We start from the raw sequence: 19,371 nt of genomic DNA, 5'->3' as shown, positions 1-19,371 counted from the left end.
CTCCTGTGTCTGCTCTGTGCTGGGACCCCAGGGCGGGGGGACGGTGGGTTCCCCCCAATCCCAGGGTGCAGGCAGGAGGGCTGGGGGGTCGGGGGTCCCTCCCTGTACCCAGGGCTTGCCAGGGCTCTGTGGGACATTCAGGGCTCTGGCGCTCCAGTGACATCCCAGCTCGTCTTGTGCTCCCGGGAAGGTCAGGACTCCCCGCGGAGCTGGACGACCCCTCCCTGCTCCCGATGTCCTTGGGAGGTGTCGCGGTTTATTGGGGGCTGTTGGCCGAGCCCTTTGTCCTGCGGAGGCCCAGGTGGGCTCTTATCTCTGCTCCCCACCCTGCGTGCCTGTTTGCACGGAGATGGGCTTCGCTCTTATCTGCCGTTTGCTGTTATCAGCAGCCTGGGAGGGAACCAGCCCCTTCCCCTGTCCCGCTGCGGCGGGGACAGCACGAGACCCCTCCCTTCGTGCCGGGGTCACCGAGGTCTGTTTGGGGTGCACCACAGTCCCCTGCGGGTCCCCAGGCTCGGCCATGGAGCTCCCACCATCGAATTCCCGATTAAACATCCCAGAGCAGCTGTGGCTGCCCCATCCCTGGGAGTGTCCCAGGCCAGGTTGGAGCAACCCGAGATCAGCTCAGTTGGTTAAATTTGGCTGTAATAATGCCAAGGTCAGGGGTTCAATCCCCTGTATGGGCCACTGACTCGAGTTGGACTCGGATGATCCTTGTGGGTCCTTTCCAGCTCAGAACAGTTTGTGATTCTGATTCTGTGTGTATGAAACCTGGGCTGGTGGAAGGTGTCCCTGGCCATGGCACGGGGTGGGACTGGGTGGTCTCTAAGATCTCTTCCCACGCAAACAACTCCATGGCTCTATGTCCCCCAGGGAGGGAAGATGATGATGATGATGATGGTCCTGCCCCTCTCCCGCCCACAGCACACGGGATAAAGTGAGGAATAAACGCTTTGAGCACTCTGGGAGAGCACAGGTGGGGCTGGGGGCACAGGGGCTGCCCGGGTAGGGGGCGGCCCCCCCCACCCCCGCCCCGCCCCGCGGCTGTGCCGCCCCCCAGCTCTGCCCCATAAAGCGGCGCAGGAACAGCCCCCCTGCTTCTCACCCTGCTCTCTCTTCCCTCCTGCCCGACTCTCGGGTACCCCTGCCCAGTTTCCCACTCCCGGCTTTTCTCTGCCTTGTTCCCAGCCCCTGGGACTCCCTGTCCGGCCCCAACAACCCGGGTCACCCACGCCCTGTTCCCAGGACCCCGTACCCCATTCCCGGTTTCTCCCGATCCCCAGGGATGCTGCGCCGGCGCGGAGCCTTCAGTCTGGAGCAGCTCCATGACCGTGGTGAGTTGGTGGCCCCTAAATCCTTGGAGGAGCCCCCGCAGCCGGAGCCGGGGGGGGGGGGAAGAATCCCTGCGGTTTGGACTGGATTGGGGGACCCCCCCCATGCGCTTTCTGGCCCTACTTGTGCCCCCCACCTCTGTGGGGCTCTGGTGACACCCCCGTGGCTTGGGGGGAGCAGCCCCTGGGCACGTGGGGTCCGGCAGCCTGTGGAAAAGCGGCGTGTGGGAGCTGCGATGCTGGCAGGGAGCGTGCTGGGTGCTGCCCCCCGGAATTCCTGGGATTCAATCCTGCTGGGGTGGACGGGCTGCCCGCAGGATTGCTGGGATTCAATCCCGCTGGGGTGGACGGGCTGCCCCGCAGGATTGCTGGGATTCAATCCCGCTGGGGTGGACGGGCTGCCCCGCAGGATTGCTGGGATTCAATCCCGCTGGGGTGGACGGGCTGCCCCGCAGGATTGCTGGGATTCAATCCCGCTGGGGTGGACGGGCTGCCCCGCAGGATTGCTGGGATTCAATCCCGCTGGGGTGGACGGGCTGCCCCGCAGGATTGCTGGGATTCAATCCCGCTGGGGTGGACGGGCTGCCCCGCAGGATTGCTGGGATTCAATCTCGTTGAACAGCCGGATTGTCCCAGGACTGGCCTCGGTCTCTCCACCCCTCAAGGGATGCACAGTGAGTGGTGTGGCTGCAGGGGGCCAGGAATTTGGGAGCACCGAGACTCCTGATGGGTGAATTCAGCCCAAGCTGGAGTTCCTGAGTGAGTTCTCTGGAATTTGGTGGGATTCACCAGCCACCTGGCTTCCTGCCGGTGCCCAAACCACCCTCTCGCCTTCCCAGCTGGGATGGGAATGGAGCCCTTAACCACTGGCCCAGCCAGTATCGCCGATCCCAAATCCTGTGAGGAACCAGCTGGGAACCAGTCCTGTAATGAGGTGCCTCTGGATACAGGGCCTGTCTCGGGCTGGGGTGGCTATAAAAGGGAGCGCCGTGACGCGCGCCCGGCACTCGGCTGCGGCTCCCGGCGATGTGGGGTGGCTCCCGCGCCGTCTGGAAGAGGAGGTTCAGCTGCTGTGAGTGTGTCTGGGGCGGGGGGTCAGCTCCCAGTGGGGCTTCCTGGGGGGTGGGCAGCTCTCAGGAGGTGCCAAAGATTCGCTCCCACCTCCCCGAAGCCTTTGTTGTGGCCTGGCTGGGAAGGGAAACAGTGGCGAGCCCCTCGTTGATGAGCTGTGATCCTACCTGGCGCTGCAGAGTGGGGCAGGTCCTGGCTGGTGATGCCTCCCCATCCTGTGGGGAGAAGTGTGAGGAGCTGGTGGTCTTTGGAGCCATCCCGTGTCCGGGATTCTATGGCTGGATTGCTGGGACTGAGCCAGGACGGGATACAGGGGGAGCAGCTGCTCGTGTAGTGGGTGCTCCCCCAGCAGTGTGGCCTGAGAGGAGGAGGAGGATGGCAGAGGCCAGGGCTGTGTCTTTGGGGAGCAGCAACAACGCACTGCGGTTGTAGGACCATCCCTGGCTGTGAGAACCCTCTGGAGAGGAATCTCTGGGCAGGGGGAGTTGTAACTCCCATGGTGACCAGGGAGAGTGGTCCGGGCACGGCTGGAGCTGCTGCGGAGCAGCCCAGAGGTGCTGGGAGGGTGGTGGGTTCATGTGTGAGGGGTGTCCACCCTGTCCTGTGTCCAGGGACCCCCCAGCTGAGACTCCCCCGTCCTCCCTCTCCCCGCAGATGGTCCCTGGGACACGGCAGAGAGCTGCATCGTGCGCACCTCCGCCTGCGTCTACCGCCGGCTGCAGGAGAGCCCGCGGCAGCCCCCGCGGGGGATGAGCACCTGGGGACCCGCACAGCCCCCCAGCAAGCCCCCGGCCCGCGGGAGACTCCTTAAGTCCGAGTCGGAGGATTCCGGAGTGGAGATGGCCAGCAACGAGCACTCGCCCTCTACCCCGCTGGGCTCCGAGAGCGGCTTCTCCCTCGACGGTTTCTCGGCGGAGAAGCCCCCCGGGAAGGAGCCGGGCTCGGAGCCCCCCCGGACCCCTCGGAGCCGCTCTGCCAGCAGGAAGGTGCTGCAGGCAGCGCAGCGGAGCAGGAGGCAGCGGGGGCCGGGGCGATGCCCCCGACAGCTCAGCCGGCGCGGCACCAGCACAGCCGACCTGGCAGAGCCACCGCGGGACCCCCGAGAGCCAGAGGAGCCCGAAGGGGCGGCTGCGGCCGCGCCGGGAGGGGTTTGGCCACCCAGCAGCCCCCGAGACCCCCGGGCTGTGCCCGAGGTGTCGGGGCAGGGGCTGCGGTACCTGGAGCACGTCTGCCAGATGCTGGAGCGCCTGGCGCGGCTGCAGCAGGACAACAGGATCCTCCGGCAGCAGGCGGCCCATGCCCGGCGCACCCACGCGGGGGGCACCCTGGTGAGGGCCGGGAGGAGGTGGGATGCAGGGGAGGGGTGTGGGGGGTCTCAGCTCACACCCTGTCTCTTCTCTCCTTGCCCACAGCCCACCCGGGAGCCCCCAAAGCAGGATTCGGCTGCGTGGAGGGGTGAGGAGTTCCGGCCGCGCTCCTGCTCCGACAGCCAAGCACCAGGTGAGCGGGAAGGGGGGGTCAGGTGCCAGGTGAGAGGGGTGGGATGTGGGATGGCAGGACCAGGTGAGCTGGGTGGGATGCAGGAATGGTGGGAGCAGGCGCCAGGTGACCAGGGCAGGATGTGGGATGGCAGGACCATGCCCACCACCCCAAACCCCAACACCTTTACCCCCCCCCCCATCCAGACCCCGACCCCGGGCCGTGCCGGAGGATGTGGGGACACTCTGCCAGCTCCCCCAGCCTGCTGGACCCCTCTGAGAGCGCGGCGGGTGCCCCGGCACAGGACAAGGTACGTTGGGGGGTGTCAGGGCATGGCGGGAGGGGGTCCCGCGGGTCCCCCCCTCGCTGACTCCCACCTGTCCCCGCAGGACGAGCGCTCACACTGGGGCCGGGTGAAGGTGCTGCTCACCCGCCTCACCCGCCGCTCGCTCCGGGGTGGCCGGTGCAGGTAGAACAGGATGAGGGTCCCGCTCCCACCGATGCACTTGGACGGAGAAACTGCACTCTGCTATTGCGTCACACCCTGCCATGTGACGTCACACCCACCCGGGGCCGGTCCCCGGTCCGGCGCATCCCGTTCACCTTCCCCCTTTCACCTTCCCCCTCCCTCTTTAATAAAGTCTTTCCACTGATAAAGTGTTGTCGGTCCATGACGTCACTCCCTCAACCCGACGTGACGTCACGTGAGAGCGTCACAGCCGCATCACTTCCGTCGGCTTTTCCGCCCCTTTTATCCGACCGGGCCCGTTCCCAGGGATGGTTCCAGCGGCTACTGCCCCTTCGAGCCCCCTCTCCGATTCCCCTCCCCTGGATCCCCCTCCCAGCTCAGCCCCGGGGCTGGGCACACTCCGGGGGGGGTTTCGCTGCCTCGGGCTGGGGGTAAAACTTTTCCTCCCTCCCAGACGTCCCCCCTGAGCCCCCGCTGCTCCCCTCAAGCTGCTGCCGCGGCTGGGTTGGTGGGGAGGGGTGGGGATGATGATGCTCCCGGGCGCATCGCGGGTGGGGAGGAAGGCGCGGGTCTTCCTCGGGCTGCTCACCAGCCCGCAGAGGTGTTTTGGGAGTGGGTGAGGAGGGGGCCGGGCCGGAGGTGACGCTGTTTTGGCGCTGATGGAGCCCCTCATCGTGTCGTCGGGTCCGCGCGGGTACAGCAGGTGAGGAAGACGCGGGTGGTCTCCGACCAGGTATCCCGTTATACCTCCCCCTTTCCCTCCTCCTCTCCCTTTCCTGGTATTTTCCTACCGTCACTTGGATTGTTTCCTCCCCAGCGGCGAATCCCGCAGCCTCTCCAGAGCTGCCACCCGGACACTCCGGGGGCATCCTCAGAGCTCCAGCCTCCTGTATCCCACCGCTCCCTCCCGGGAAACGTGAGTGCTCCTCCCTACGGTGCCCGCCCTTATAGCAGGGGATGGATCCGGGTGCTGGGGGGGAGTGCGGTGCCCCCCGAGTGGGTCACAGCCTGATGAGGGGGGTTTGGAGCAGACCTACACCTGGAGAGTGGGGTCTTATCCTTGTCCCCCCGTTTCCAGCATCAAACCTTTTCCCATTGCCCCCCTCCACTGACTTGAGCCCCCCGAGGTGAGGAGCAACAGGCAGGAGAGACTCAGGGGGGTGGGAAAAGGACAGGGATGGGTATCTGGGCACCCCCCTCTGCTGCTGCTCCTCGGCCACCTCCCCCTGGGCTGTCTGGACACCTGGGGGGCACCCCTGTCTGCATCCCACTGGCTGATCCCAAGGATGCTGAGGCTGGTCCAGGTGATGCCAATTCTCCTTTCAGGTGAGGAGGAGGAGGGAAATCTGAGCTTCTCTCCCAACTCAGCACCCCAGGATCACCAGGAAAATCAAGGTGTGGACCCAGGTGTGTGCTGGTATCCTGGCAGGGCTTAATCCAGCATTTTTGGGGAAAACCCTTGGGATTGGTGCTGCTGGACAGCTGGTGGGATCACACCTGAAAAACTTGTCCCTGTCCACTGGGATTTTATCTCCAAGGGGATCAGGGACTTTGGGGGAGGAAGGGGGACATTTGGGATGCTGGAATGCAACTGGGCTTACTGGGACCAACTGATGAGGAAGAAAGAGGGTGGCCCCATCCTGATACTGTCCCTACAGCCACTCACATGGATCATCCTGGAGCAATGGATCCCTTCCCTCTGCTTCTGGAGGTCTGGGAGCTGATGTCCTTCCCTCAGTGTCTCAGCCAAGGCTGAGAACATTCCCCATTGTAGAGTTAATTTTCCCTTCCTGCCAGCTCTCCCTATTAACGCTGGGATCTTGGGGGTGGTGCAAAACCCGTTAATTATCCACTTTTTACTATAAAAGATGGAATTCTCCACCCCAGCCAGTGCAGAGATTACACAGTGAGAATCCCTGGGAACATTTGGGTTAAGCTTCCAAGGGTGAGATCCCTCTCCAGAGCGCTGGAGGAGCTGATGGCACAGACTGGGAGCTGGGATTTGCTGAGTGTGGATGCTCTGGATGAAGTGGGAAGCTGGGGATGAGGTGGATGTGGAGGTCCCACTGCCCTGCACAGGGTGACAGTGACACAAAGCCACCAGGTGGGCTCAGGTGAGCCCTGAATCCAGTGAGGAATCAGCACTTCCCATGGAGGGCTGCCATGGGCCTTTGCCTCCTTGGGAGCCATCCTGAGGTCTGCAGGGCTCAAATCCCACAAGAGAATCTGCCCCTCACTCAGATCCCATGTGAGAATGTGCCCTTGTTTGTGTGGCAGTTAAATAAATATAAATATATATAATATATATATTTAGCATCCCTGCCCTGGGTAACCATGGCAACGGGGTTTATTTTGCTTAAACCTGGCCCAGCATGTGATGCAGTTGGGAAGGAACAGCTGAGAGGAGAGGGAGGGATGAAGTTCTCCCTGCTGGGAGCTGGGGAGGAGCCTTGGCATGGGATGCTCTCAGGGTGGCCCTGCTGTGTCCCTCCAAACAGCCTCCCATGGCACAGCATTCCCATGGCACAGCATTCCCAGGGCCTGCCAGGGCTCTGTCCCATCCCCTTCACTCCAGCTGGGAATGTGAAGGTTTGGTTTTAGGGATGGGGATCCCACTCCTTGTTTTCTGCTGGTTTCCCCTGACTATTACCTGTCCTTTGCAGGGTCTGGATTGCTGAATCCAGGTGGGAAGAGGTGGTGGTGGTTTTCCTGAAGTCTGGAGCTGTGTGCCCTCACCTGGAGGAGCGGGAAGCCTCGTGCCATCCCCAGGCAGAGAAGGAACCCTCATTACCTCCACCAGCAACCCCCCATCATGGACTTCCAGCCCCTTGTCCCACCCTGCAGCCCCTCATCCCAGGACGTGGCAGGCCTCCTGTAGCCTTTGGAATGCAAATTCCCTGTATTTCACTGGAAAACCCGTGCTTTGCTGGCGCCGTTTCCTTTCCGTGCCTCCTCGGGGGGATGTTGAATCCCCCTTTTTCCCCTCAGTGCCATCCCTGGGTGACACCCCCAACCCCGCCGTGTCCCCCCCCGGCAGTGGCGGGCAGGAGGCGGCAGAGGGCGACAGTGGCCCGGCAGTGGCCCGGCGGTGTCCCGAGGCCACGGGGATGGCACCGACAGCGACACGGGCGCAGCCGGCGCCGCGCTCCGGAAAACTTCATTGGAGAAGAGCAGCGGAGCTTCTGTGCCCTCCCCCGGACACCGAGGAGGGGCTGCAGCTCCCTCCAGTTTTCCGTGGATTTGCTCCTGGTGGGGCTGGATCCCTCCACCTGTCTCTGCCCTGGGGTCTGGGCTCTCAGTCCCCCCTCTGTGGGCACCCCTGGCTGTGGGGATGGGCACTGCCTTGGGTGTGGGTCAGAGGCATTCTGTGCCGTTCCTGTGTAAAGAGAGAAGGATGCTCGGCACGGGAATCATCACACTCTTATTGCCCCCAAATATGTGATTTGAGTGATTTTACCCTTCTCTGGGCTGCTAAGGCACAAAATGAAGGGGCAGGAGTGGGGGGTCTCCTCCTCTGGGAGTGGATCTGGGCTATGGCAGTGCCTGGAAAGGACCAGCAGCCCCATCCCATTCCCATCTTCACCTGTGTGGGACACCTGCCTTCCCTGCTCCACCACACCCTCCAATTTAAGGCAAAACCAAGCCAGACATGGGCACGGGGAGCCCCACTGTGCCCCCCACCCCTTGTTCGGGCAGGAGTGCAGAGCCACGGGGGCCAAGGGAACAGTTCCAGCCCCCTGAGTCCATCCCTGGGCTGGGAGCTGGGGTTGAGGGAGGAATTCCCAGCCTCACCACCCCCATCCTCAGTCGTCAGCCACGATGGAGAGCGCCCGGAGCTCGCTCAGCTTGGCGTCGTTCTCCCTCTCCCGCTGCTCATCGCTCAGCCCGGGACGGTCGATCTGCGCCGTCAGATCCCCAAAAATCTTGTGCATCTCCGTGTAATAGACAACCTGTTGGAAAAGCGGGATTGGGAGGGGGAAGGAGGGAGGTTGGGGGGTGTCCTCCCCCCGCGGGTGCCCTCGGCAGCCCCTCGCTGGAGCGTTTGTGTCTAAAATAGCTCCCTCCCATGTGGCGATGCCACCCCCTTGGATTATTACAACTCAACACGTTTTAATAACACGCTGCCCTTCTCCCGCTCGCTTCCCATCTGGGAGCGGCGCGTGCGGGGCTGTCACCGGCACCCGCCGCCCTCCTTTTGTCCCCTCCTTTGTCACCCGGTGTCACCGGCACGAGCCACCTGCCCGCGCTGCCGGGATGCTCATGGAGAGGTGGGCACGGTGGGCACGGCGAGTGTCACGCCCGGCAGCGCCGTGCCCTGCTGAGAAGCACCGGGAGGAGGGAGGAGGAGGAGGAGGGGTGTTTTAATAACGTGCTAATTAGCACCGCCAATTATCTCCGGCAGCGAGCAGCGCTTCCCTGGCGCGGGAGCCGGTGGGTCAGCGCAGGCAGATGGCAGCGGGTTGTTGGCTGCTTGGGAGGGGGGCACACAGCCCTGCCTGCGGGACCCCCGGCGCTGCGGGATGCCAGCGCTGCCCCTGCGACCCCCGGCGCCCTGGGACCCCCTCCCAGGTATCCCGGGACCCCTGGCACTGCAGGACCCCTGGCACTGCAGGAGCACCAGCCTTAAAACTGTGGGACCCCCGGGGGTTGCAGGGCCCATGGCACTTGTGACCCCCAGTGCTGTGGGACCTTGGGCACCACCAGACCCCTGGCAATGCAGGACCCTCAGCGCTGCAGGAGATGTGGGATCTCACCCCAGGCATCCCCCCAGGCATCCCCCCACCTCCATCAGGGCAGGATGGGGAGTGTTGCCCCCCATTTTCCAGAGGGGCACAAGCGCAGCCCCAGCATCTCCAGCAGCACCAGTGCAGAGACACACACGGTCTCCATGGAGACCAGCTCCCCTAATCCTGCTCAAAACGATGCTTATTTTGGGCAGGCCCAAGGGGGGATGCTGGGCCCCACAGGCTGGTGCTGGCTGCCTGCATTGCCCCTCCCTGGGTTGGTCCATCCCGGGGGTCTGGGGGATGCTCCGGGCTCCCCACGCAGTGGGATGTGGGTGAGTCACAGCAATGCTTATTTACACAGTGACTAATGAACACCAGGCAGGGCTGAGCTGGCAGGAGCCCCCCAAAATCCCTGCACCCCCCCAGACCACAACCCCACAGTCAGATGACCCCAAAAAAGCCCTTCACAAGCAAGAGATGCCGAAAACACCCATCACCACAGAGATTCCTTGGCAGTGCCATGGGCGAGCATGGATCCGGGCTGGAGGGATGCCAAGAGGGTGTTGGAGCTCTGGAGCACCCCCCTGTGTCCCTTGTCCCCAGCCTGGAGTCAGCTGGGCTCTGCTCAGTCACATATGGCCCAGTGGCACTGCCAATTCCAGCACAGCAAAGGCGCTGGCACATTGGAATGGAACCTGCCAGGGTGGCAGGGCCAGAGCCAGATGATGCTCCCCAGGATTTCCATCCCCAGGATTGTTCCCCCATTGGGACCAGCCCTCAGGATTGCCCCCAAATTAACCCCAAGGATTGCCCCCAGGATTGTCTCCCCACCAGGACTGGCCCCAGGATTTTCCATGGGATTGTCCTCCAAGATTAACCCCCAGTCCCCCAGGATTGACCCCCAGGACTGCCCCCAGTATTACCCCCAGGGTTGTCCCCAGTATTAACCCCAGGATTGTCCCCCAGGATTGTCCCCCAGTATTACCCCCAGGATTGTCCCCAGTATTAACCCCAGGATTGTCCCCCAGGATTGTCCCCCAGTATTACCCCCAGGATTGTCCCCCAGCATCCACACGGACTGAAGGCCAAAGCAGAGCAAACTCTCTGGTGCTGCTCCCCCACTGCCCACATCCTGCAGCCACCAAGCCCTTCCCGTGGGGCACACCATGTCCCCAGGGCTTGGTGGGTGTCCTTGGGGATTCTCTTCTCTCCCAGTAGGCCCCAGTGCCAAACCAGTAGGGAGTCACCTGGGGCACTGCCAGCTGAGTCTCCTGAGCTGCATCAACAAAATCCCACTGGCATTGAGTCCCCCATGCTTTGCTCCTGTTGGAATATGAGTGAAAACCATCCCTGCCTCCACGGGGGTCCCAGGGAGGAGATGCCCCCCCCAGAGTGATGACAGTGACAGTGGGGGACCCTGTGGCTCTGCAGGCAGCTCCCCCTGCCCTACCTGCTCCCACCAGCCCAGTACTTTTCCAGCTATGGATACCATATGCTCTGTCCCCATCCCATCAAATCCCATCTCCAACTCGCCTTTGAGCCTCAGCCAACGGCCCCGAGTCCACCTGTCTTGAACTAATTCTGTTTGGGGACACGGCGTTCGTGATTTTCTATAGATCCCGCTCACAATGGCCCAGCCAGGCAGTGTGTTTGGGTCAGCCCTACCCAAAACAAACCCAGGGTCACTGCCAGGCTGGGCTCCCCCACCCCACAGCAAACCCCAGCCTGCCAGCCCCATCTTTTCCCCCCATCTCATTAAAAAGCAGAGGAATATCACATTTTCTAGCTGGAAAACAAAGCCCAAGGCGGGAAGGAAGTTTGTTCACGCCTCACACCAGAGACAAGCTCCAAAATCTCCCCCTTTCATCTCCATGTGGCCACTTCAAAGCCCCCAGCCAGGGAAATATTTGCCTGCCTTGGCTTGGCCCGGGCACGTGGGTGGAGGGAAGAATTTGGAGTTGAATGTTACAGCCCTGTGAGGTTGGGACATGTCACGGCATCAGGAGACACCCGGCACTGGGAGCACAGCCAGGCTGTGCCATGGGAACAGGAGGCTTTGGAGGGTCTCCTTGGGTCAAAGCCATGGAGCTGGGTTTGGAGCAGGGTCCTTTTCCTTTGCCATGGCATGGAGAAACAGCTGGTCCTTCCCCAGCTCACCGTCACACACTTGTCTTGCTTTAACCCTCTGCTTTATCTGGGGCCAAAAAATAGGGAAAATTGTGTAGTTTTGCCTTTGGATGGTAGGTTTGACCCAGGGACAAGCAGCCCCAAAGTCAAGGCCACCAGGACAGTGCCAGCTGATCCCAGCCTCCCTCCATCCATCGTTTTCCTTGAGGGATGCACCTTCAGCCCCATCCCAACCAGCACTCCTAGAATGGTACCCATGGAAGAGGCTGAAAATAGAAATTCCATCAGGGAACACAAGCCCCTGAGAGGCTAAACCAGCTCAGGGAGGCACAGAGGGAGAAAAACCTGGGATGAACAGGGCTGGCTGGGCAACATTCCCATGCCAGCTCTCACCTGGGAAGGGGATGCTCCCGGCACCCCCCTGGCATCCCCACGGGTGCCTTTCCCAGCCAGGTGCCTGCAGGTGAGCAGCTGTGAGGTGAGTCAGGGTTCCTGGTGCTATTCCTGGCTCAACGCTGACTCATTACCTTGGGAAAGTCACTTCCCTTTTCCTTTTCATTTCAGCCCCTTCCATGGGAAAACTCTTCCCAGGGCTCCTAAACCAGGGGGGACACACAGCCTGAGCCCAAACATTCCCAGCTCTCCTCCTGGCATTCCCTCCCTGGGGTGGAAGGGAGTGCTGGGGGAGAGGGATGAGGCTCCCATGGAGGCTGGCAGGGAGGGAGGGATGTGAGCTGCATCCATCTGGGACCAGCTCTAGTCCAGCCTACGGGAGATGCATCAGCTTTTTATGACGCTGCCTTTTTTTGGGTATTAAAACCAGGATTTCACTCCACTTTCCTAAGAAATTCCTCACCTGAAGGGAGGCAGGACAGATGGCTGGGAAAGAAAACAGGATTCCCAAGGAAGACAAGGGATATGAATGGAGAGTCTCACAAACAGCCCCAGCAATGACACCCTGCTGGTCCCTGCCTGCATCTCTGAGTGCTCCGAGCACATCCCTCCCAACGTGCTCTCGCCCCAAACTCCCTGGGAGTTGGGACACAAATGGAATGAGAGACATCGTGGGCAACACCAGAGGGGCAAAGCTGCTCTCTGAGGATGAAACACCTGGAGATGGCAGAGAACATTCACGTTTCCAAGTCTCCTCCATGTGACCAGAGAGGGTCTGCAGGGGGAAAGGGCCAGTGAGCCCCTGCTGGCTCTGGGAATTGTGGCTTTTCCGGCTGGGCTGGGCTGGAACAGGGAGCCCCGTGGCCGATTGCTGAGGGAACAGCAGGAACAGCATCCCCAGCACCCACCCTGCGGCGCAGGGAGCATCGGCACCATCTGGTAGGTGAATCAGCCTGCAGACAACTCGCTGGCAGCTCCGTGGAGAGGCCCCCCCAAGTCGGAGGTGAGATGGAACACGTGCTGCTGGCACCGCCCTGCAGCCCCCCTGCACCTGTATCCCTGTCCCTGTCCCCTTCCCTGTCCCTGTCCCTGTGCCTGTCCCCATCCCTGTCCCTGTCCCTGTCCCCGTCCCTGTCCCTGTCCCGGTCCCCTTCCCTGTCCCTGTCCCCATCCCCGTCCCCATCCCTGTCCCTGTCCCCATCCCCGTCCCTGTCCCTGTCCCTGTCCCTGTCCCTGTCCCCATCCCCTTCCCTGTCCCCATCCCCATCTCCATCCCTGTCCCCATCCCTGTCCCCATCCCCGTCCCCATCCCCATCCCCGTCCCCATCCCTGTCCCTGTCCCCATCCCCGTCCCCATCCCTGTCCCCATCCCTGTCCCCATCCCTGTCCCCATCCCTGTCCCTGTCCCTGTCCCTGTCCCTGTCCCTGTCCCTGTCCCTGTCCCTGCAGCGCTTCCCTTCCCCAAAATACTGCAGGGAAACGCCCACAGTGGGAGCAGCGTGGGGGGTTCACCCTCCCCACAGTGTTGGACCACCCTGTGATTCAGGGCATGAGGTGCCAGAGATTCAAAGCTTGGTTAGATCCCAACCCTGTCCTCTCTCCAGCCTAAGGAGAAGGGCAAAGAGGGAAGGAAGGAGGAGGAGGAGGAGGAGCAGCAAGTCCCTGAAGGAGGCTGGAGGATGGAAATGAAAGCTGTGGGTTATTTAGGCCACCTCTGCCTGCAAATCCTTGGTGTGGAGATGCCCCAGGAGCCTCCTCTCTGCTCACCAGGAGCCACAAGAGACCCTTCAGATGAGCCCTGAGAGTCTCATCACCTCAAGATCCACTCCAGGGCTCAGGGCTCCAAACTCAAGGTGGATAAAGCCATCAAAATCCAGTGGATAATGTATAGCCAGGGCTGGAACTGTGGGACAGGACATGATATGTGTACCAGGAGTGTCCCAGATCCATATAAAATTCCACTCCAGCTGTCCTTTTTATCCAGCACTTCACCACCACAGGCACCTGTGCCAGGCCAAGATCCATCTCATCTCCCACCCGTCATCCCACTGCTCCCTGTGCCCTCCCAGCGGGGTGATGGAATTCCTGGAGGCACAGCAGAGGATTGCTGCAAGGAAGCACCTTGCTCCAACAGGAATTCCTACCCAGGTGCTCTGCAGGATTCCCACCAAAGGATTCCCACCTGGCAGTGCCCAGCAGGCAGGAACAGCCTCTCACCTGTGCCCGGACCAGCGACTCAAAGCTGGGTTTGAAGTAATCGATGCGGCTGCTGTAAAACTTGGGCATTTCCTCCAGGAGCTGCTTGTTTTTGGCTTCAAAGTCCTCCTTCACCGGGCGCAGCTCTTCCCGGGCCTGGGAGGGGAGAGGGTGGGAGTCACACACCTGGGAAAAGTCCTGTGGGAATACCTTCAAAGAGGCCACCCCAGGACAGTGGAATGCTCTGCTTTGACCTGAGGACAACCAGTGACAGCCAGTGGAGTCTGGTGGGACCCATGGGATCATCCAGCAGGGCCTGGTGGGATCCATGGGATCATCCAGCAGGGCCTGGTGGGATCCATGGGATCATCCAGAGTCTGGTGGGACCCATGGGATCATCCAGCAGGGCCTGGTGGGATCCATGGGATCATCCAGCAGGGCCTGGTGGGATCCATGGGATCATCCAGAGTCTGGTGGGACCCATGGGATCATCCAGCAGGGCCTGGTGGGATCCATGGGATCATCCAGAGTCTGGTGGGACCCATGGGATCATCCAGCAGGGCCTGGTGGGATCCATGGGATCATCCAGAGCCTGGTGGGACCCATGGGATCATCCAGCAGGGCCTGGTGGGATCCATGGGATCATCCAGAGTCTGGTGGGACCCATGGGATCATCCAGCAGGGCCTGGTGGGATCCATGGGATCATCCAGAGTCTGGTGGGATCCATGGGATCATCCAGTAGGGCCTGGTGGGACCAAATGACCAGTTAATGAAACCTGGTGGGACCCAAGTGACCATCCAAGGGAGCCTGGTGGGAACCAAGTTCTGACCCTGGAAAACCACAGGACACCCACTGAGGCTCCAAGCCAGGTGTTCTTCTTGCCTTAGGAAAAACATGGAGAAAAACCAGCCCCAAAGCTCAGTGAGGCTGGAGAACACCCCTGGCCATGTCCATGTCCCCTCTCCCTGCAGTTCCCAGGACCATCTCCTCAGGATCCTGTCCCCACCATCCCTTTTGCCCGTGACCTTCAGCTCAGCGTGTCCAACTGGCTCCGTTAAACAGAAGCGTGGGGAGAAAGGGAAATGTCTCAGGGATGGTGTGGAAAAGGGCAGGAGGGGGTGGGCTGTGAAATACTAGACTGGTTCAAGTCTGCCACTTAATCCCAGTGCTATTCCAAAGGGAGGGGGGTGCAGGAGATCCGAGCCCAGCCACGGCGCCGGTCCCGCTCCGGGGGACAGGCACAGAATGCCAGAGGGATGGCACGGACAGAGCTCCAGGCTGGCAAAGCCTCAAATCATCCTGCTCTGAGAGGCAAAGCAGCAAATTCATGAGTGGTGAAACTCCCAGGATGGAGCTCACAAAGAGCATAAAACTTGGGAGTAAATAACTGATTAAATTTGCAGCTCTGTAATTAAATACCTGGATGAGACGAGGCCATTTCCCATCAAATCTGGACCTCTTGGATACCCCATTTGGGATTGCTTGAGGCTCCCTCCCACAGGTGTTGAAGCTCATGCAGTGCTTAGTTAAGTTTTTGGTGGGGGAGAATTAGATCAGAAGTTCATTAAGGGGAAAAAAAATACATTAAATAACTAAAACCTGCTTAATCACCAGGACAAAAGCATTCCCACTTTTCCAGCCCCAGCTTTAGTCTCTGAGGCTGAGCAAAATAAGCTGCTTACTGTTAAATCAGAGGTGTCTTTTGTTCAGGCTGTTCTTAAACACAAAACTTCATTTTTTGGGGGGAAACTCATCAGAAAAACACATTTTCTTTGAGGCTGGGAATCAATTGTTCCTTCGAGGATCAGGCCACGTGCAGTCGGAGCCACAGATTTGGGAAGATTTAATTGAAGAAAAAAAGAAACCTCATCATGATTTCCACTAAAATTTGGGAGAGAGAAAAAACCTGGCACGACTTCCTGTTAACCAATTACTGCAATTTTCCAAGACGAATTTTTTGGAACAGGTGGCAAACATAAAGCTGGGGAATGCTCTGATCTTGTCCCTTTTCTCATCCAGCTGCTCTCCCAGACATGGAGGTCGGGGGGAAGCCCCCTGTGCATCAACCTCAGTTCCCAGAGCTTGGATTCCATTTTTTGTTGGAAAATGTTCCTTTTCACCCTGGAAAAGTGGCTCTGATCTTGCCCCTTTTCACCCTGGAAAAGTGGCTCTGATCTTGTGCCTTTTCTCATCCAGCTGCTCTCCCAGACATGGAGGTTGGGGGGAACCTCCTGTGCATCAACCTCAGTTCCCAGGGCTTGGATTCCATTTTTTGTTGGAAAATGTTCCTTTTCACCCTGGAAAAGTGGGTCTGATCTTGTCCTTTTCACCCTGGAAAAGTGGCTCTGATCTTGTCCCTTTTCACCCTGGAAGTGGCTCTGATCTTGTCCCTTTTCACCCTGGAAAAGTGGCTCTGATCTTGTCCCTTTTCACCCTGGAAAAGTGGCTCTGATCTTGTCCCTTTTCTCATCCAGCTGCTCTCCCAGACATGGAGGTTGGGGGGAACCCCCCCTGTGCATCAACCTCAGTTCCCAGGGCTTGGATTCCATTTTTTGTTGGAAAATGTTCCTTTTCACCCTGGAAAAGTGGCCCTGATCTTGTCCCTTTTCACCCTGGAAAAGTGGCTCTGATCTTGTCCTTTTCACCCTGGAAAAGTGGCTCTGATCTTGTCCTTTTCACCCTGGAAAAGTGGCTCTGATCTTGTCCTTTTCACGCTGGAAAAGTGGCCCTGATCTTGTCCCTTTTCACCCTGGAAGTGGCTCTGATCTTGTTCCTTTTCACCCTGGAAAAGTGGCTCTGATCTTGTCCCTTTTCTCATCCAGCTGCTCTCCCAGACATGGAGGTTGGGGGGAACCCCCCTGTGCATCAACCTCAGTTCCCAGGGCTTGGATTCCACTTTTTGTTGGAAAATGTTCATTTTCACCCTGGAAAAGTGGCTCTGATCTTGTCCCTTTTCACCCTGGAAAAGTGGCTCTGATCTTGTCCCTTTTCTCATCCAGCTGCTCTCCCAGACATGGAGGTTGGGGGGAACCCCCCCTGTGCATCAACCTCAGTTCCCAGAGCTTGGATTCCACTTTTTGTTGGAAAATGTTCCTTTTCACCCTGGAAAAGTGGCTCTGATCTTGTCCTTTTCACCCTGGAAAAGTGGCTCTGATCTTGTCCCTTTTCACCCTGGAAGTGGCTCTGATCTTGTGCCTTTTCTCATCCAGCTGCTCTCCCAGACATGGAGGTTGGGGGGAACCCCCCTGTCCATCAACCTCAGTTCCCAGGGCTTGGATTCCACTTTTTGTTGGAAAATGTTCATTTTCACCCTGGAAAAGTGGCCCTGATCTTGTCCCTTTTCACCCTGGAAGTGGCTCTGATCTTGTCCTTTTCACCCTGGAAAAGTGGCTCTGATCTTGTCCTTTTCACCCTGGAAAAGTGGCTCTGATCTTGTCCCTTTTCACCCTGGAAGTGGCTCTGATCTTGTTCCTTTTCACCCTGGAAAAGTGGCTCTGATCTTGCCCCTTTTCACCCTGGAAGTGGCTCTGATCTTGTCCCTTTTCACCCTGGAAAAGTGGCTCTGATCTTGTCCCTTTTCACCCTGGAAGTGGCTCTGATCTTGTCCCTTTTCTCATCCAGCTGCTCTCCCAGACATGGAGGTCGGGGGGAACCCCCCCTGTGCATCAACCTCAGTTCCCAGGGCTTGGATTCCATTTTTTGTTGGAAAATGTTCCTTTTCACCCTGGAAAAGTGGCTCTTTCCCTTCACTGAGAGCTTTAAAATCTGTAGTGTCAAAGTGGGATTTTTCCATGGATAAAAGACATCCCTCCAAAATGTTGTATCTGGTGGATGTGGGATGCCAAGAGAAAAGCTCTTCCCAAGTTTTCCTGGGAATGCTCTGTGAGGATCTTGGTACCTGGTGCAGCTTGGCCAGGACAGGTCCAGTCCTCTCCTTCTCCTCGTATTTTTCCACCTTGGATTGCAGGCGTTTGTAGTCCTGGAGTGTCTGTTCCCTCCTCTTCACTGCCATGTTCAGGCTGGGGAAGACGCTGCTGAACCTGGAAAAAGGATGGAAAAAGGCTGGGATGGGATATTTGGGATGGATGGAGCACTCAAGGCAATCCCTGGTCTAAGTTCTATTGCAGGGGGTGGAATGAGATGGGATTTTCCAACCCAAACCATTCCAGGAGTGTGTGATGATCTCAGAATATACTGAATTAATGTGGTGTTTCCCCAGTTCCCTCTTTGGAAGTGGAATGAGCAGGCAGAGAAGTTGAATTAAAAGTCCAGAAAAAATAAATATAAACTGTGAAATAAATATTAAATGCAGCAATTTTTCCTTTTTTTTTTTTTCATTTTTCTTCATTTTTTTTGGTTAATTTTTTTTTTTTTGTTAATTTGCTTTTTTGGCTTTAATAAAATTTTTTTATTTTTTTTTACTTTTTTGGGGGGGGCAAATTCTCTGCTATTTTTGGCAATTTTGGGGGTTGCAAACCCAGCTCAAGAGCAGCTCTGACCCCTCCCCAAGGATTAACAGCATCCAACAATTATTCAGGCCACGGGAAGATTCATTTTATTAAAATGTGTTACAAATTGAGGAACCACCAACATCTGATGGTGGAGAAGAGAGAGAATATTTTTGAATGTGACAGAAAAGGGAAAAGCAAGAACTGGAGCTTTGCTCTTTTCTCCCAAATTCCAGTAAATCAAATTATACTGGAATACCAGGGCTGGGCTGTGAGGTTTGTATCAAATGGGTGATGCTCCCTCTGGAGATATTGATTTAAAATTCATCATTTTTTAGGGTGATCTTGGCAGGGTCAAAGCCAGGAATTGGTGGTGAAAAATATATCTGAACAGCTTGGGGGTGGATTTTACTTCCAAGAGGGAACAAACAGCTTTTCCACCTCTTTAAATGGATAAAAAAACAATATATAAAGTGACTGGGGGGCACATTAGCAGAAAGAAAAGGCACAAACATCACTTAATGAGTGTAATTTGCTTTAGATGTGACCTAAATCCAGGGTTCAACTCAAACCACGGGTGTTCCCAGCCACTCCATCCTCTCTTAAAATCCCATTTTCCGCTGCCCTGCTCGCTCCAGAGGGGGCTGATGTGCTGGACTGGTGGGAAAACTTCTATCCCTGAGCCTCAGTTTGCAAAGGGGCAAATGCCAGGAGCGAGGGAGAAGTGGGAAAATCTGTATTTTTGTGGAGCATCCCTCCCTGAGATGCTGAGCAGGGATTTGATCCTCCAATCCCAAGCGGTCCCTGCACATCCCCCAGGCCTCTCATGCTTGGCAAATATACACAAATATAAATTTATCCCGTGATATTCTCCCTCTGACCGACACTATTGCAGGGCTGTGGCACGAGGAACAACCTGGAAAAGTCATCAAGGAGCTTTTCCAGCTGCCCAGGGTGGATCAGATGCTCTGCCCTGACGTTGCTTTTTATGGGCACCGGCCCACACGGTCCCATTATATTTAAATGGGTGGCATGTCCTGGATGCACCAAGCTCCAGGCATGGCCTCACCAGCTCCTGGGCTGCTAAAATATCCCCAACCTCTTTATTAAAGTCCAAAAACACGCTGG

At 58.3% G+C, this 19,371-nt stretch overlaps 2 protein-coding genes and 1 long non-coding RNA gene across 4 annotated transcripts in view; 2 read left to right on the top strand and 1 right to left on the bottom strand.

The window, feature by feature from the left end:
• Nucleotides 1-1,256: 1,256 nt before the first annotated feature.
• Nucleotides 1,257-4,486, top strand: C29H8orf58 (chromosome 29 C8orf58 homolog). Its single transcript, XM_071579257.1, has 5 exons — nucleotides 1,257-1,334; nucleotides 3,057-3,730; nucleotides 3,815-3,902; nucleotides 4,088-4,191; nucleotides 4,271-4,486. The coding sequence occupies exons 1-5, from the start codon at nucleotides 1,286-1,288 to the stop codon at nucleotides 4,352-4,354; spliced, it is 999 nt and encodes a 332-aa protein (XP_071435358.1). The 5' UTR covers nucleotides 1,257-1,285; the 3' UTR covers nucleotides 4,355-4,486.
• A 128-nt stretch (nucleotides 4,487-4,614) lies between these two features.
• Nucleotides 4,615-7,634, top strand: LOC139683828 (uncharacterized). Of its 2 annotated transcripts, none has more exons than XR_011699814.1 (4): nucleotides 4,615-5,053; nucleotides 5,168-5,266; nucleotides 5,677-5,757; nucleotides 7,014-7,634. It is a non-coding gene; the product is annotated as an uncharacterized lncRNA (long non-coding RNA). The 2 variants fall into 2 exon arrangements; XR_011699815.1 differs by having other exon boundaries at nucleotides 4,615-5,083.
• Nucleotides 7,635-7,785: 151 nt separating this feature from the next.
• Nucleotides 7,786-19,371, bottom strand: part of BIN3 (bridging integrator 3) — a 47,892-nt gene continuing 36,306 nt past the window's right edge. Inside the window, exons 7-9 of the mRNA XM_071579282.1 lie at nucleotides 17,694-17,835; nucleotides 13,815-13,949; nucleotides 7,786-8,300 (exon numbers count right to left, since the gene is read on the bottom strand). Of these exons, the coding sequence (XP_071435383.1) occupies nucleotides 8,154-8,300; nucleotides 13,815-13,949; nucleotides 17,694-17,835 (424 nt within the window). The 3' untranslated portion in view covers nucleotides 7,786-8,153. The remainder of the gene's footprint in view (nucleotides 8,301-13,814; nucleotides 13,950-17,693; nucleotides 17,836-19,371) is intronic.

Source organism: Pithys albifrons, chromosome 29 (assembly GCF_047495875.1).
Source record: "Pithys albifrons albifrons isolate INPA30051 chromosome 29, PitAlb_v1, whole genome shotgun sequence".
NCBI lineage: Eukaryota > Metazoa > Chordata > Aves > Passeriformes > Thamnophilidae > Pithys > Pithys albifrons.
Note: the sequence above shows the minus strand (reverse complement) of the source record. Positions and strands in the feature narration are given on the sequence as shown.